An 18,747-nucleotide genomic window follows, 5' to 3' on the forward strand; every position below is an offset into this window, starting at 1 on the left:
CACTCCGCCATTTATAGTTTCAATTTGCTTTCTTCCCCTCCCTTTCTCTGATAGTTTTGGGGGAGGAGAACTGCGGTTGAATCTAAATCATGCTATCTTGGCAGCATGAAAATAGACCTTTAGGCCATCTGAAGAGCATTGCCAAGTTCAACCTCTTCATGGAAAAATAGTGGAGAGTACCACGAACATTTCAGTGACTTTTCTCCTGTTTATTTTGAGGTGAAGGAAGACATATGTACGCAAAGCTGACTAACTGCCAGGTTTCAGGATTTCAAGTTCATCTGAGGTATCTCCACAACAGCCTCCATCACTAACAAATCCCCTCCCGCCTCCTTTGCGTTCCTCCTTTTCCTTTCTTTCTTCTTTGCAGAGCCCTCTTCAAAGACAACTCAGGACAATCCATGTTGGACTTTTTGTTCAAAGGACCATGCTCATAGAGGCTAACTTTTCTCCAGCTGTCAAAAATAGCAAAGTTATTGTCTAAAGAGACTAAATTTTTTTGGTAGGACTGGAGTTTGAACTCAGGTCTTTGCAAGTGCAAAGCAGGCACTCTACTGCTTGTGCCACACCTCCAGTTCATTTTGCTCTGGTTATATTGGAGATGGGGGGGGGGTCTCAGGAATTATTTGCCCAGGCTGACCTTGAGCCACAGTCCTCCTGATCTCAGCCTCTCAAGTAGCTGGGAGTAGTGGCATGAACCACCAGTGCATGGCTTAGGACAAAATTTTAACATAGTGTGGGAATATCAGCAATATCGCTTAGAAAACCAATCCCTTTACCACAAATCCAAGGAAATGGATCTACTGGCAACTTCCAGGGTCCACAAAAGATATGCATCCTGGTATTTTATCAAGATGGCTGCTTGAAATGGAATGGGAGTATTCAGGTAAATAAAATTCCATCTTAATGACAAATATATTCAGGAAACCTATGTCCAAGCTTTATGTAAGTCATGTACTAATTTATTTCTTTTGCCTTGCTGTAATTTTAGGTAAGAGCAATAGCCCAACACATAAAAAATGATGTTTTTACAGAAAACATTACTAAGGGAACAACAAAAACGGAGCTGTTGGTTGCCCTACTGCCAGACACTCAGTCTCTCACACACCTGCAGAAGCACACAGCACAGAAAGGACACCTGAGTAAAGGGCGAGCTTTAGAAATGATGAAAAGTAAACACCTGACTTGGAATAGCCTGCCTTAGCCTTTTATCAGCTCTGGGATGGGGGGCAAGTCTCTGAGCTGTGGTCCTCATGGGAGGCAGGGAGCATTGGCTTCACAGTTTCCACATTAGTAAGCAAGATAACATGGCTGGAGGCATGGCTCAAGTGGTAGAGAGCCTGCCTAGCAAGCGTGAGGGCCTGAGTTCAAAACCCCAGTACCACCAAAAAAAATAAACCACCCATAATGCACGCAGCAAGCTTAGCACAGGGTCTGTCATGTCTGAAGCAGCACACAACCAATCAGTGGTCCATATTTGTTACTGCTAGTGCTGATAACACTGAGATGTGACAATGACTATAGTATCCGGGTAAGGACGGAAGGAAGCAAGTCTCCTGTGAAGGCAGGAACCTTTCCTTACAGAGCAAATCACCATTAATATTTTAATTCTCAGGGAAAAATTTGGGGTCAGGAACTTTGCCTACACACTCCTATTTTTTTTTTTTTCTTAATCTCACTAATACCATTCCTTCCAGTGCTGGTGGCTCACGCCTGTAATCCTAGCTACTGTGGAGGCAGAGATCAGGAGGATCACAATTAAAAGCCAGCCCTGGGCAAATAGTTCTTGAGACCCTGTCTTGAAAAAACCCATCACAAGAACGGGTTGGTGGAGAGCCAGGTGCTGGTGGTTCCTGCCTGTAATCCTAGTCTTACTCAGGAGGTAGAGATCAGGAGGATTGTGGTTCAATGCCAGCCCAGGCAAGTAGTTCTTGAGACTCTATGTTGAAAATACTTAACACAAAAAAGGGCTGGTGGAGTGACTCAAGATGTAGGCCCTGAGTTCAAACCCTAGTATTGCCAAAAAATAAAAAAATAAAAAATAACCATTACTGACCGCCTTCCTTTCCCCTCCAGATAGTAATTTTGACAGGTTTTATTACACTTATTACAGTGAATGTCATCAACACGAAATTGTTTTCTTGCCTGTGTCCTCATCTGGGATTTAATCGGCCCAGTTTTAAAGCCCACAGGTTTTCTCTAGCCTGAGAATGTTACGCTAATTTTCTTATAAAACAAGTGGTCCAAAGAAGCCATGAGGAAATAAATGAAATAATGACCGTGACGACAGTGTGGAGGAGGAACACACTTTTTGGGGCAAGATGCTGTCATAGCAACGGATTATAAATCTGAAATCTACATATTCCTCTCTGCCACTTTCTGGTTTCCAATCTGCCTACCTGGTTGGTGGGTACGTGAACACAGCCCTCTGCCCACTCGCTGTATAAAAATATACCAGCATTCAAATGTTCAATTTGACATAGAGCTGAATTATTATGGATAAAAGTCCTTTTCTGTTGACAGATGTCTTAGCTGTGCCTTGAAATTATTTTGGAATCCTGTAGGAGCCTGTAGGATTTTTCAGAGTCGTGCCTCTACCTGTGTGGAAGGCAATCTTGGGACTTGTATTACTCTGTTTTCTTTTAGCTGAAATGTAGTTATATGAGAAATGATATTCTTTGTTTTTATTTTCATGAGGTTGACTTCTGGAAATAAAATTCTCCTTAGAATCAATTGGGAAATGCTCTTATTTTGAAAACAGTACTCAACCGAGAGTCACTTTGCCAAGGGATGCTAAAATACGTTATCTGGAAGAAACTGAAGAGAGAGGCTACAAGTTAGAAAATCAAGAGTGTGATGACTAGAGAAAATGACTGCAAAACAGAGGTTTTGCAATTTAATTTAATTTTCTCTTCTATTAAGTCATTCCTTTTTGAGACAATGTCTTATTATGCAGCCCAGGCTGGCCTGGAACTCATGATGGTCCTCCTGCCTCAGCCTCCCCAGTGCTACGATTACAGGATGTGCCACACACCCAGCTTAAGTATTTTTTTTAAATCATATTTTTCTTACAATATCTAAAATGAGTTTGAAACATTCACTTATTTGACTCAGAAAAAATCCCCCCTGACCCTTCATGGTAGGCCAGATGCTCTTTCTATTTTCAGCCTTTAGAGCAGCTTTTGTCTCCCCACGGAAAAAATCAATTTGGAAGTCACAGACATGTTGTCAAGAAGTGGTTCCTGAAAGTAATCTCCGGAGCTGACTTTGGGAATCTCCCCAAAGGGGAATTAACACACGTGCGTGAAAATGAGTGGATCCTGGTCATCTTGCACGTGTGAGAGGTGTGAGATGGGTGTGAGACATACACTCACTGAATCTGAGTGTAAAGTTAAGGGTCTGTTTTTCCTCACTAGGTTTTATTCTCACATATTCCTGGTGCCTGGAATGTTGGTGGGCACTCCACAATTCTCGTTGAACAAGTAAATGAATAAAATGAAAGAGGTGGAAACCACCCAAGTGTCCATCAACAGAATAACAGCTAAGCTGAATGTGATTAATCCAGACCATAAAAATCAAAGAAGTTATTTACCAACAGCAAGCAGGGGTTGCAAACTCAAACACCCATAGGGACAGGCACAGTCAGAAACAGTGAGCTGAGCTGGGCTGGGTGTGACAGCAGGGAGTTTGGGGATGCTGGTAAAGTGGAAACTCCACATCAGCTATGTATTTGAATTAGTCACAACAGTAATCTAATGTTTTAATGAAAACAAAACAGACATCTAGGATGTCTAGATTTTTAGGGGAAATTCCAGCAATCATGGAAGTTTTGGAGAAGTGTTAAAAGCAAAGAATAATGTTCAAGTTCCCAGGTAATAAGGGCAACGAGCCTGGGGGACTTGACCTCTGGTCCACTAAGGATTACTAGGCAAGACTGTCCTCACCTCCCTCTTGTTCTGTCAATTCTATCACAGTCAATTCCAAAGGACTCTTTGCATCCATTTTTTTTTTCTCTCCAGGCATTCAGACTTACCTGGTTTCTATAGCTAGAAAAGACTGTCTCATAGACAGCTTGGAGGGGTAAATTTAAATGATATGGAACTTCATCCAGACTTAAGGATTTGCTGGAAATGGATGTAGCTCCATGCTGGTTATTTGGAAGACACTCGTTCTATTTGCTATTTAGTCTGTGTCCCTCAGCTGTATCTGGAAACAGGAAGGCCGATCACCTTCAATATTATGATCAACTATTTGGGGGTCCCATTTGTCATTCAGATGAGTTGTCAAATGTTCTTTTTTTTCCTGACATGGTGTAAAAATTGGTTCAAAAATTGCAATTCTTGATCCTTTTTTCAGTGCCAAATTGCAGAGCAAATGGCCAACAATCTAGGAGAGCCAGCCAGAGAGCCAGCTATACTTAGTCTGCACCTTCGACTCCATGAGAAACCAACATGAAAGGAAATGATTCCTGCCAATGACTTCTGACAGACCACATATTTCTAACAGGCTTCAATTCCCACTGCAAGATTCTGCTCCATTTTGTTTTATTTGTGCACATGAAAGAATGCTTTACAAGGCTGATCTTAAGAAATTGAATTGCTTTCCAAAGGATTAAACTCCCCAGTGCTGAAAATAAACGTACATGATATTGAAATTCTTGTTTTTCATTAAAAGAGAATTAAATCAATGACCTTTTACATGGGTTTTGTTTTTTTGTTATCCAACTGATTTTAGGTTTTGTTGCGTTATAATATTTAAGTTCCTGGCTATTTAAGATATGTAATGTACATAATATTCACAGGCACCAAAAGCTCTCTGGCCACATTCTTCCCCTTCCTTTTTTTTTTAGTGGTGCTGGGGTTTGAGCTCAGAGCCTTGTGCTTGCCAGGCAGGCGCTCTACACTTGAGCCACACCTCCAGCTTACCCCTCACCCCTGGCCTTGAACCAAAATCCTCCCAGTTACAGCCTCCCAAGTAGGTAGGGTGGCAGGCACGCACCACTATGCTTGGCTTCTCAAGAGCCTCAAGAACTCTTCGCCCAGGTTGGCCTCAATTCACGCCCCTCCCAATCTCTGCCTCGCACTGAGGCACACCCAGCATATTCTTTCCATAATGTGTGAATTAACAGCACAGCAAATCCACCAACTAACTGCACATTTATCATGAGAATGTCATTACTTTGTTTGAATGATTTCTATCAGTGCGGTAAAAATCTGTGCCACTCACATGTCACCTTCAGAATACCTGCCACCTCAATCTGTAACTTCAACTCTTTGGTTTGAGTGTTTTTTGTTTTTTTTTTTTTTCTTCTTTATAGACAGGGTCCCACTGTGAGGCCCAGACTGGCCTAAAACTCATAATCCTCCAGTAGCCTGGGATTACAGGCTTGCCCCACCATGCCTTGCTATGATTTGGACTATATAAAATTTAATCTTAAAGTACCTTATGTTCTTTATGTAAATAAATATATTTTAATCAAAGGAAACTTCATATCATTACCATAATGAGAAAAGCAGCATCATTTGTAACCAACAGAATGAATTTTTTTGGTGGGACTGGGGTTTGAATTCAGGACTTTCCACATGCAAAGCAGGCACTCTACTACCTGAGCCACACCTCCAGTCCATTTTACTCTGATTATTTTGGAGATGGAACTATATTCCCTGGCTAACCTTGAACTGTGATTCTTCTGATCTTAGCTTCCCAAGTAGCTAGGATTACAGGCATGAGCCACTGGTGCCCAGCTTCTGAAGTGAACTTTTAAACATAAAAATTAAAAGCAAGCAATAATATTCTCTTCTAGGTGAATGCGCTTCTCTGCCACACTCAGGACCCAAGGCCAGCTCCTTCTGTATTAAAAAGGGAATTAGCAAGTGTTAGAGGGTTAAAGAATACTAGCAGTAAACATCGACTTTGTGACTGATCAGGAAGGGTAGGAGGTGCTCCCCCCAGTTCATAGTCCACTCATATTCGCTGTACATCACTGTCACCAGCAATCACCTCATGCCATTGTAGCTCAGGCCCCCTCTCTCGAGGCTGAGTGGGCCTTTCACTTTCCTGTGCCCAAGGCGGGAGCTTACCATTTGTCTGAAAAACGACATCAGGGAGGTCCTCCGAGGCTTGCTTTCTCCTCCTCTGAGTTTCACTTCTGCTGGTTCAGGCACACCTTTTTCTTCATTGAGATCCACTGTTTGTGAGGCTGATTCTACTTTCTCAAACTTTAAGATCTCTACTGGTGATTCACACACCACCTGGATTATTTTGCCAGGTAACAAGAAAGTGAAAAAAAACGAAACAACCAAAACATTCCCCCAAAACATTCATACAGGGTGTGCTTTTGAACAGCTGACTGTTGAGCAACGGACAAACAGACTACCATGGAAGTCACCAATTCCTTTCCTGTGAAGGTGCAAGGCATAGACAGGAGGTCTCTTTGGTCTGCCCTGGGTAGAGATCAGGATGAATTATTTCCTGGAGTCCAACCTTAGGGACAGGGACCATGAGAGTTTCCACTCCACATCCTGGTCCCCTTATGACTGTGGAGAAACTGTCCTCTTTGCAGGAGAGTGCAAAGGTCACTGGATTCACTAGATTTGACTTCCTCTTAATTCCTGTCCCTCCTCATCAGTCCTAGCCATGCCTTAGCTGAAGTTCATGATTTCAGGAGAAGAATGGACTTGAGGACCAGGCTCTGCTGAGTTGTTTCTGGCCCCTGACCAATGCTTGTGACTCAGTACCTACTGAGAACATTTGGGGGGAGAAAGCATGCCAGCAATGGGGACTAAGACAAGAGGTCCTTCTCACCCACTTTGCCTCCAATGCTTGCTCCTCTGCACTGCCACCTCCCATATGTGGCCCCAGTCACACCTGGGATGGTCCCTGCCGTTGACTGGTCCCTGCAGCAGGACAGAGATAACTGGCCAGGAGAGTTTTGTAACTACCTTTGCTCCCTCAGGCAGGGTTGGCACACAGCTACCAAACCCAGCCCAGGGCCTATGGTGTGTGGCCCCGGAGCTAGGAGGCTTTTCTAAAGGGTTGTAGAAATTTTTTAAGAGATGAAAAACAAGGCACAGTGACTGAAAATGGCCTCCAAAGCCCAAAATAATTACTATCTGGCTCTTTCTACCATGTGTTTCCCAATCCCTGTCTCCAAGGAAAGCACTGCAGAGCCAAAGGCCTGGTGTTTCCCTACTGGTGCCAGGCCTGGCTTCCTCGGAGCCTGTTGTCAATGTCTGGGGTAGGAGAAGGGGATTTAGTGATTTCCAAAAGCACAGAGTGCTGAGGGACCAGCCAATTCCCTTTCCTTCATATAGAACACCTCCTTAGTTTGCAAATGCCCCAATTCTCCAAAGATAGAAGAACTCGCAATCTTTACATTGTCTACCTGATATAGAAAGGCACCCAACATCAAATCAGCATGCAGCACCGCCCCCAGTTTGCAACTAAATCACAGCAGTCTATTCCCACCTTATAATACTGACACGATTTCTAGCATTTTGCCTTTAATCCAAGATCTAAGCTGGGGAGTTACAGACAGTCCCAGGAGGTAAGCAGGGAGTAAGCATATCTTGACCAGCGATAAGAGCAAAAAGAGTGGTACTGACTGTGGTAAGTAAGGTCAAGGGGTTGCACCAAAAGGTGGTAAAAGAATAAGACTCTAGGTTAGCCAAACAGAACGTGTTTGTGAACAAGCTTCTGCTGCCAGGCTGCTTTAGGACACCAGGATGAGGCTGATGGAGTCAAATAAGAGATTGGGATTAGTGGTTGAAGGTGGATGTGGACTGCCACACGCAGGCCTGGCTTCATTCGATTGCATTTCTAGAAAAGAAATATAAGCCACGAGGGCCTTGGGTTCAGCCTGTGTGATATCACTGTCACAGAGCAAGCTGCCTGGCCCTAAATCTTGTCCACCCCTGACGGGGCCTTATCTAAGGTCAGTGCTCATTGTTGCCTCTGTTCTCCATGGGGACAGTATACATGTCGGAAAGAGAGCCTGAGGATTAAATGAGGCCACACAAGGCAGGTTCTTAGGACTGAGCCTGGAACATAAAAAGCACTCAATTAATACTAGCTGTTGTTCTAGGTGTTACTGCAGACCTACGTACTCCAGAAGCATGCCCCCAAGACACATGTGCATCATTTAGAGATTATGTTTGTAGCTACCCCTTACTACATCTGGTGTTATGCAAGGCTCAACATACAGCCTAGGAAACACAACTTTATCTCCATTTTACACAGGAAGGTGTGAATAGTTGACTGATGTGACCCAGTCCAACAAGAGGGAAGTAGCCATTTCAAGCAATGTGGCTTTTTCTGCTGATAACTAAGTATCTGATGGTGGATTAACTAGAGGGACATGGAATAAAAAATCTGAAAGCAGGATGTTCTGGGTTTGTTCAGAGTCTCTACAATGTCTCTAAGAACTTTGGCTCTTTCTATTCATCCTTGGCATGCTGGATTTTCATCCTTTTATATGTTACCTCATGGTCACAAAATACCTGTTACAGTTCCAGGCATCACATCCTTAATTCATTATCCTGAGATGGAAGGAAACTTTTTGTCATAGTGAAAGGATTGTTACAAAATAAGTTCTCAATTTTTGATTCTCTGTTTCAGGGTACATAAATTTCATTGGTTACAACTAGGTCACATCTTTATCCCTGGACTAATTAATGGTGAAGAAAATGGATTACTGGTTTGGACCAACCATAACCAAATACTTTGGGCTACTTTGGGGACAGTGGTGGCCACCCTTGTCTACCACCAAGGGTAGGAGGGTGGAAGGATCGGGTGTCTCTGAGGTAGGAAATAAACAGAGTGACTTGCTGACTCTGGATTCAGAGCTATCTGGTTTGAAGCACCATGATTCTTTTTACATGTAAAGGATCAAAGAGAAGATTGTCAGATCCAGTGGCAATGACTTGGTAAGCCAACCTTCTTCCAGTGCCACTGGCCCTTTCCAGTTGATCAGAGGTGTTAATTTGTAAACCATAGGCTACAAGTCCATTCTCCAAAACCCAACTATTTTAGTAGATAAAAGACATGGAGTTTCTGGAGACTCCCATTTTCTTTGAAGCTGGGCCAAAAAGTGGCTTTCAGTAGCCAAGGAAAAATCCACCAGCATCCGGTGTGGAACCCCAGAGCCATCTGGAGTGGGCCAGGATCTGCTTTGCGGAGTGAGACGGGAGAGTTCAGTTTTTAACTTGGATCCTTGCCTGGCTTCCTTCCAGGTTCAGCTTTGGAAAAAGTCCTCATTTAGAATACACGACTACTCTGCACATTTTAATTTGGGTTTCAATGGATGTAATCGGAATCAGGTTTTTGCTATATTTGATTTTCTTTAACAATTTTTTTGTGCTGTAGTTCAGAATTGAGTCCCCCTTGCTTAACTTCAGTAGGAGATACGGTGTTCACAGCATAAACACGACTGCTGTGTTTGACCCAAACAGTAAAGGGTTCTACTGCTTGCCTCAGATTGTATGCCATACTTACTCCTGAAATCTGGTTTATGCAGATTTTGCTGGTGTTGGGACTTAGGGGAACTGATTCATAGACATCTTTTAAAAATCTCACTTAAAGAATAATGATATTGATATTTAAAACTTTTTAAAAAAGAATCTTTTTTTTTTGGTGAACTGAACTCAGGGTCTTGCTCTTGCTAAGCAGGCACACTACCACTTGTGCAATTCTGCCAGCCCTTGTTTGTGTTGGTTATTTTTGAGATAGGATCTTAACACTTTGCATGGCCTGGACATTGATCCTATTTATTCTTCTCTGTATAGCTGGGGTGTCAGGAACACACCACCACATCCAGCCATTGGTTGAGATGGGGTCTCATGAACATTTTGCCAGGGCTGTTTCTGCCTTCTGAGTAGCTAGGATTGCAGGCTTTGCCCAGCCAAGAATCTTCTAAGATTATTGTTATTGGATTTATGACATCACTATTTGATTGCAAAGACTTGGAGGTTTGCTTTCTGATCCGTTATCTATTCTATTTTCCCCCAAATTTTGCTTTGGGGAACAACTTTCCCTAACTTTAAGACTATGTGATTGAATGAAGCTGATTGAAAAATTTAAACCAACTAATGCAGCTGAGCTCCCTGGGCTAGTTGAGGGAAGGAGGGACGTGGCACAATGGCTTTTCCTAATTATTCACTTCCCCTTCTAGGGGAGTTACACAGCTGTGGCTGCTGTGAGACTTGCTCTGGTGATGGGATGTGAGTTTGTATGATGTAAGACGAGACTGAGTGGAGGTGTTAGGGGCCTTGCTGTGCCTCACCCATGGCACCATTAGAACTGCACATCCTTGTTAAAGACCTGCTTCTTCACTCTGGGTCTCAGCAGAAAGAGGGCATGCCATGCAGCCACAGCTGACTTGTGATAAGAGTGAGGAAAAAAGAGACACCTTCTGTTGAAAGGCACTAGAATTTGGCCTGGTTGTTACTGCAACAAAACCTGGCACAAGCTGACTAATGAGCTTGTGAGTACACTTGAGTCAATGAAGGAGAACAAATTCCAGGACATGGAGGGTTGGTACCAGGCAAATCTCTCCTTTAATATGGACTGGGTGAGGTGATGCTGGGAAGCTGAAAACACAGCCAGACCAGAAAGGTGAGCTGAGGGAGAGCCCTGATCAAGCTTTACCTGAAAGTTTCTTAGTGATTAGATCCAATGTGCTCCTTTTTCTTTTTCCTCCAGGTTGAGTTTCCTTTCACTTGCAACTGAGAGGTCCTTTACTAAGAGAGATAAATCACTGAAGAACCTCTTGTCTTGCTGTTTATACATCATTGGCAAGGAAAGGTTTTTTTCTCCCCCCTCCCTTAGTTAGAACATTAATTCAATTAATCAGTGGCAAAAACATTTTCGGATTGCAAGTGAAGGATTCCATAATTTCTATAATCAAGGGAGATTTTTTATTTCTGGTAGGAAGAGAAGCACTTCTAGGAAAAGCACTAAACTTCCATGGGCCTCAAAAGTCTTATTCTTTTATTTTCATGAAAACTTTGAGAAATGTTGAATTCACCCTAACCTGTGTTTGTAAATTTCAGGTTGGAAGATTGCTTTTGGAAAATTGTGAGAGATTTAAAAAAACCCAATAAACTCAGCCATATATTAGCCTGGAGAAGCCAGTGATTAACGACCTGTGTAACATGGGCAGGGCAATGGCGTCGAACTGTCCTGTGTGAAGGTTTAGAGCACTACATGATGTTTTTACTGGTGCTCTCTCCTATTTGGGAGGAAAAAATAGAAGGAACTCTGATTTACCTTCTCCTTTTCTCAAGTGGACACTGAGTCATCTGGGAAAAGTAGTTTCCCCAGAAAACATGGTTCTGATGACTGAGGCTAGCACTCATGGTGCTGCTTCCTATCGGTCAGCCAAGTCCTCCTACCCAAGGTCCTGCCTGCCGTGTGGTCTCTCCTGCAACTTCTCACCTCTGCCACCGTACTGTTAAAGTGGCCACAGATGATATATAGGAATGAGTGTGGCTGCATCTTAATAAAACTTTATTTGTGGACATAAAACTCAAATTTTATGTACTTTTCACCTGTCATGAAATAGTATTCTTTCAGTTTTTCTTTTTCCCAACCATTCAAATTTGTAGAAATTATTATTAGCCAATGGGCCACACGGAAACAGATGGTGGGCTGCATTTGGTCCATAAGCTGGAGTTTGCTAACTTCTGAATTAATGAGTTCTTTCTGTGTTTCAGAAGTAAGCACAGTACATGTGTCATCTCATTTAATTCTCACAAGAGCCAAAAACTCTATGTACTATTCCTGTCCCCACTTAATAGGTAAGTAAACTGAGGCTCCAGGGGTGACACAACCTGGAGATGATGGGGTCAACATCACTATGACCCAGCCTCATTCCCTCCAAGTATTGGCAGCCAGAAGGTAAAATACGGAAATTTAAGTATAGAAATGTAATTTGCAGGATTAAGCAAATTAAAGTAAGTTTTATAATGCTCTTTCTTTCCTTTAAAGATGTTTTGCATTCTCTTATATTCCTATCAGCCTTTGTAATATCTTTCAACATAATTTATTTATTAATTCACATCTATATTTCTGTTCTGAGCTTCAGGCTAGAAAATAAAATACCTTTTCATTTTCCAGGTTGCTTGCCTTTTCCAGGTTGACTCTGCGTTTTAGCATCTGAGCTGCTGGGGACTCAGACAAGTGCCTACACTAATGTCCTAAAGACATTTCTCTTCTGGAAATTCAGAACCCTGAAGCTAATGAATACTACAGATTGAACCTGCAGCTTTTAAATTAAAAGTTCATGGGAAGAAGACTCGCTTATGGGATTCCTTCTTGAAAGTTCCCATGTAGAGACTTTGACTCTTGAAAAAACAGCCAGAATATTCACCAGAACTTGCTGCAATCATTAGAGGCCTGAGCTTTGCTGAGCTACTATGTTTGGCTCAAGAAAGGAAGAACAGAAGAAAGGATGAAGGGAAAGAAGAAGGAATGAAGGACAAAGGAAGGAAGAGGGGAGGGAGGGAGGGAGAGGGAAGGGGCCATAGATGTGCAGAGAGAATGAAGGAGAAGGAAACACATTGGTTATTACTTATGGTAGCTCCAAGTGGGAAACCTGATGTTAAGCTTGGGGGAAGGAAGGAAGGAAGGGAGGAAGGGAGGGAGGGAGGAGGGGAGGAAGGGAAGGAGAGAAATCAGAGGGAAGGAACAATAAACAACAAAACCAAACATTTTAAATATTTTTCTTCTAACAAGAATCATAATACAGCCATTCTAATTTTCATTCCATATCACAGATAACATTTCTGGAGCATGTTTAGATTTTCAATATCTGTTTGATTCTAGTAACTAAATAAAAATGGAAGCACATGTGCCATCCATGGCAAGTAAACAAGACACCAGAAGGATCCAAACATGTTTTGCTTTGGCAAAATGATTGTGATCCATTTTTTTCTTAAGGAGCTGTGAATGCATTTATCTCCACTTAGAAAACTTCCCAAGACTGCTCTTCTTTTGGAGCTGAAAGCCCTAAACCATGAGTCCCATTTATTAATCGTCCTAGAAGATGTTTTAAAAAGATATATTTTTGTGGTTTCTCCTACATCCCTTCAGACATAAATATACTGTCATAAAAATTTTGACCATATCTCTAGAAGATTGAAGACTAGAAATGTCTGATCTTTAATCAGACCAGACGGATGAAGCTCTGTCTGTCTCTGCCAAGTGCAGACATGGAGTCACCTCTCCAACTGAGGCCAGCAGTCTCGGCATGGATTACTGTAAGACGTTTTCATTATCAGTGCAACTACCTGTCCTGGGTACCACCCAAAGTTAGTAAGAATCTGGATTGCCATGGGAACAAAGATAAGGAGCAAGAAAGGCGTAATGAAGCAGGAGATGCATCCATGATTACCCTCTAAGGATGTGCAAAGCCATTCTTATATGCAGTAAACTCTTTCAGCCCCTAAATGATAACAAATGATAAAAATGTGAGCTCTGATTTTGCATTGGCTCAATGGGAGCTACAAAATTTCACCCAGTGTTGTTTCTCATTGATCTCTAATCATGGGAACAGGCGAAAGAGTCTACAGCAGATAAATGACACCTGGGACATGCAAGTACCCAGGATCCCAGCGCTGAAAATGGCCAATGGTCCAGCACACCAAAGATGAGAGTGGAATGATTCTGTCATTGAATGTGTCACTTACATTCTCCTCTGCACCTGTGGGGACTGAATCCTCTTTAACTGACTAGAAGAAAGATAAAAACAAAAGTGAGAGTCAAGATGTTACAAAAACAAGTTACATAAAAGCAAAGGGTTATCTGAGCTGGCAGTCAGTAATGTGGTTCCGTCATGCTGAATTGGCTATGTACACTTTGTTCCAAAAAAGAACCTGAAGGAAGCTTACATAAATATAAACAGCATAGCAAGATAATGTAAGTTACGTCCTTTCAAACACAACAAAAGGGGATTAAAGGGACAGATGCAGCAGGGAGACAAACCGAGCAAGAAGGTTGCTACAGAAAACACAGTCCTGGCCGTGGGGAAGGAGCATCTGTGCCCTTCTATTTTCTAGTAGCTCATGGAAAGGGGTAAATATTATTAATTAGTCAATATCACCCATGGTCCTTATGGAGTGAGAGGCACTGTCTTCAGCCTTACCCAGATTGTGACTGGTCACCATCCGAGGCTGCTCCTTACACCAGCCTTCAGTCTGCGCCAATTTCATCACGCCCAAATTCGCACTGGCCAAATACTCCGGAGGACTCAGGTCCAACACATCCCAATTCAAACACTTTTTTATGCCCTAGAGTAATTGTGGCATATGCAGTCCTGCCCCAAATAGTAGAGGAGTTATTCTGATTCTATCAAAGGTCAATGCCACAGTCTCTGTATCAGCTCCAACTTTGGACCCTGATCTTTGCACTTTCCCTTCAGTGGTTCCTAAACATCTCTGGGGGGAGCACTGGTGGGTTACAGACAATTTAGACTTATTAAATAGATCTGGACCCTCCTCCCACAAACAAGATATTACTGTGTGCCTGTAATCCTAGCTACTCAGGAGGCAGGGATCAGGAGGATTATGGTTCAAAGCCAGCCTGGGCAAACAGTTCACAAGCAACTATCTCAAAAAATATCCAACACAAAAAAGAGCTGGTGGTGTGGCTCAAGTGGTAGAGCGCCTGCTTAGCAAGCATGAAGCCCTGAGTCCAAACCCCAGTACTGCTCTCTCCTGCAAAAAAGACATTTTGTAAATGACATCACAGTTCCTAGACCTTCTGCATCTCTTTCCTTAGCATCCAGATTAAGTTTAACAAATCTTCCCTTTGTCTATTTTGTTACTAAGATCTGTTCTGTTTTTTTTCATCTAAGACATCATGTGGGAGGGGAAGAAGTGATATTTACAAATACATCTTTTGCAGGGCACCTGATACATATTACCTCCCTGAAAGTGGCCCAAATAGAAATCACAATGATCCTCATTTACATGGCAAGAAACAGAGGTACAGAGAGACAAAGTTACTGGTTTAGTTTTAGGTTAAATAGCTAGAATGTGGAGGAAATCCTGTAAAGCCCTGTCTCTTCCCTGCCAGGATGACTTTAAGGATCAAAATATATTTTTTGGTCACTGTGTGAAGTTCTTTCTGCATTACGATACCTGGCAAAATCTTCAGCTTAGGCCATTTATTTCTGCTCACCTTCTTCCTATACTGATGTCTTCTTTCCAGGCACAAAAAAGTATCCCTGGAAAAGATAGTGGCATTTCTGGAAGCTTTTGGTTGTCAGTTGTGACAGTGCATTCTGAGGGATTTGCAAGAAGTGCTTTCTTTGATCTATACCCCCTCTCTCTGGGACCAGCTGGAGGCTATTTCACACTATACACAGATAAAGAACCAAATATTTTAAAAGCTAGTCTTCCTCAAGTCTGACTCACAGAAGGTTCAGGAGTCAGTCTGCTGTCTACACTAAACTGGGAAGACCTGGTCTAAAACCCTATTTAACAATATATCATCTTAGGTTTTCAGACCTATTTCCTGTACCAGTTAGTCGTGTCTTTGATCTACAGGCTCTTGGTTGTTGATGGTTAACTGTGGTCTGAAGCATAGAAGGAACTTGGTGTAGGTGACAGAGAGGAACAGAAGAAGCTAATTCTGAACACTAATGTTTCTTTGATTTTCATTGTGGTACAGGCTTCCAGATCTTTCTGCTGATTTGGAAGCTGTCGTTATAAATATTTCCTGTTCCAAAAGGAATACTTTTAAAAGCCAAATTCCTCAGTAAAACATTCTTTATTCTGAGAATTAGTTGAGTTCAGCATCTCTCAAGCTTCAATTGTTTTCATAGCATTTTCTAATTCTTGACCTGTCTTGTACCACTTGAATTTACTTGATATTCTTCTTTAAATTAGCTATATTTTTACTTAGGTTTATTTGAAAAGCAAATGTATTATTATAGTAAATGTAATACCAACACCTCTGCTGTGTGATAGCATGTATTAAAATAAATTCAATGAGTAAAACAAAAATATTCAAGTCTTTTTTTTTTTTTTTTAATAGTACTGGGGCCCTTTTTGGGATTGTTTTTTTCGAGATAGGGTCTCATGAACTATTTGCCTAGGCTGGCTTTGAACCTTGATCCTCCTGATCTCTGCCTCCTGAGTAGCTAGGATTATAAGTGAGAGCCACCGACACCTGGCTTGGACACTGGCTTGGACCTCTTTGATGGCTCTGGTGGCAGGGCTGTGGTTGGGGGAGTCATTTGGGGGACATAAAGCATTCCAGACTGATGGATGTCCACATGTCTTGGCTTCTAGAACTATGTGCACAGGATGAGTGGGGGCACGGATTCATTTATATCCACCAGTCCATGAACACTGGTGACGTGTGTTTTCTTTTTGCAAAGCACTCAGCACAGTGCTCAAAGGTACTGTGTGTTCACTTAATGGTGACACTTTTTAAATTACTAGGACAAGTGGCACTGTAAGAGGCACTCAAAGTCCTTTTTGCTGAAAAGCACTGACTTCTTACTTGGGCCCACAAATTAACTAAAAACAGAAGCTTAGTATCCCTGCCTCCATTTTGAACCTGTCTTTGCTCTAAGCCCTCCTCTTTACAGTCACTTTGTGATCACCTTGGATTCCAGAAAGGCCAGAACTGATAGCATCTTTATGACAAGGAACCAGAGCCACGGGAGTTGCCACCCTCCCAGTGAGAACAATTCACATCCCAAACCACAGTAATCTTCTCAAACAGGAACCAGATTACTCTCTCCAGGTGATTACTTCCCAGAACTGGAAGAGACCACCTGTCAGACCAAGATTGCTGGCCCTTCCAGTCAGGAGACCAACCAGACTACACCTGTGACTGGGACTGTTCAACTATGCATACCTTTGTCCCCTGCCCCCAGTTCTTTTGTCTACTTAAACCTATAGCTCATGTCTGTACCCTGAAGATGGCTGAGGGTGAACTGAGTGCTGACTCTGCCTCTTCCCACGGCATGTCCTGAGTCACGTAATAAACCTCCTTTCTCTGCCTTCACCAGGCCTCTTTATTTGGTGTTTAGAGGCAGGTGGCTGGACCTGGCATATGGAATCTCAGGAGTTTGGGTCTTGGGTCCAAAACTCCAGTTTCAGCTTCAGCCAGGTTTATTAGACTTAAAGAATTTTCTTGATTAATTCTATGTTGCTTTAGAAATGTCCTTAAGTCTGCTCCTTGAACCCTTATAGATAGACATTTTAGCACTGCTTCAGGTTATATTAGGATCCAAAGTTGCAATGGGGTATGAGATGCTGGGGGTCTGAGTTAAAACCTTAATGACTCAGTCTGCATAGCTAGTGGCATACTGACCTTCATGAAATAAAAATTCTAGGTCATACTGACTTTATCCCATTGTGCCAGTATTTTGAGGTCTTTATTATTTATATTTTGGACTGCTTTCATGAGCCCACCCTGCCTGTAAAATTGATGAGTGTGCTTTCTGGTTTTGTCCAAGTTTTACTGATAAAAACTGAATAAGCAGGATGAAGGTCAGATTCCAGAGCCTTCCCAAAGGGAGCTCCCTGCAACATGTGCTCTTCCTTAACAAATACACTGTGGTAGCTTGCGTCCCTTCTTGTAGTAGACACATTAGCTGCAACTGTTGAGAGCTGGAAAGACAGTACTGCTACCAACCAAGATAAGAGCACTGACAACGACCCACACTTTGGGCCACTGTATGTTACATGGTTCCCATTAGTGTTCCAAATCAATAGTCAAAATGGAAACCAATCCCCATGCATTTCAGGGCCTCTGTTCCAACATCCAACAGCTTTTGCCCCTCTCCTAGAGTCACCCTTCCTGTTGAGGCTGGAATGTACCTCTGACTCTCTCAAAGCTGATTACAGCACCCCAACGAGCCAAGCCTGGATCTGCAGTGTTTCTTCCTAGCCTGGCCCCCACTCCATATGGAAGGACAAATGAAGGCCCCAGGCAACTCCCCTTTTCCTTTTTTTCCACCTGTTCAGGGAAAGTCCATGGACTGAGGAACCAGGAGTGCCAGATTCCAATTCATTCTCTTCCTTGCCAGTGAGCAGTTGTGGTGGAAGACCTCTGAAGAAGAGGGCGGATGGTTGGTTCCACACTGGGGATGTGTTAGGAAAGGAGTCACAGTTACAAGAGAAAAGTTAAATGAGAGGGCAGATGGTGTGACAGTGAGGTCCAGGCTGTACAGAGTGAGGGGTGCTTATTCAGTCCCAAACCTCTTCAGCATAGTCAGGAAAGACCCAGGGGGTGAAAGTCTCATTCACATCTCCTTCAGTGACCTGGATCTCTGGCTATTATCTGGTGAATCTAAAAACAGTCCAGTCCAATTCATAACAAAAAATAGCTATTCTGGTTTAAAATCTACAGGCTCCTGATTACACATGTATGCTGCTAAGAAGGAGGAGAACAGCAAATAACTAATCAGCACAAACCCAAATAACAAAGACAACAGGGCTCTTCTCCTTTAAAGAATGCATTCAATTATTGCCTTACTATGTAGCAAGGCTGACCTCAAACTCAGGATCCTCCTGCTTTAGCCTCCTCCTAAGTGCTGGATTATAGGTGTGCAGCCCGAGGCCAGGCCAGAGTGCATTCAATTCTTAAAAGAAAGTTTCTTTAAAATACATTCACACGGTAGCACTTCAGCTGATAGACATCCTGTTATTAGCAGGTCTTTCTATCACGACAGACATCCCATTACCAGCATCATTTTGATCACGTGACAGCCATCTGACTCTCTGATTTCAC

General features: G+C 42.6%; 1 protein-coding gene and 1 long non-coding RNA gene across 4 annotated transcripts in view; one reads left to right on the plus strand and one right to left on the minus strand.

Moving 5' to 3' along the window:
- LOC141423432 (uncharacterized) overlaps positions 1-4,687 on the plus strand; it is a 45,974-nt gene extending 41,287 nt beyond the window's left edge. The window contains exon 3 of the long non-coding RNA XR_012448312.1: positions 4,357-4,687. This is a non-coding gene — a long non-coding RNA (uncharacterized lncRNA). The remainder of the gene's footprint in view (positions 1-4,356) is intronic.
- Bcas1 (brain enriched myelin associated protein 1) overlaps positions 1-18,747 on the minus strand; it is an 84,810-nt gene that overhangs the window by 15,848 nt on the left and 50,215 nt on the right. Inside the window, exons 9-10 of one of the 3 annotated variants that reach the window (XM_074074999.1) lie at positions 13,686-13,727; positions 6,081-6,251 (exon numbers count right to left, since the gene is read on the minus strand). The exons of the other annotated variants lie outside the window; for them this stretch is intronic. Of the exons in view, the coding sequence (XP_073931100.1) occupies positions 6,081-6,251; positions 13,686-13,727 (213 nt within the window). The remainder of the gene's footprint in view (positions 1-6,080; positions 6,252-13,685; positions 13,728-18,747) is intronic. 3 annotated transcript variants of the gene reach the window in all.

This window comes from Castor canadensis, chromosome 5, assembly GCF_047511655.1.
Source record: "Castor canadensis chromosome 5, mCasCan1.hap1v2, whole genome shotgun sequence".
NCBI lineage: Eukaryota > Metazoa > Chordata > Mammalia > Rodentia > Castoridae > Castor > Castor canadensis.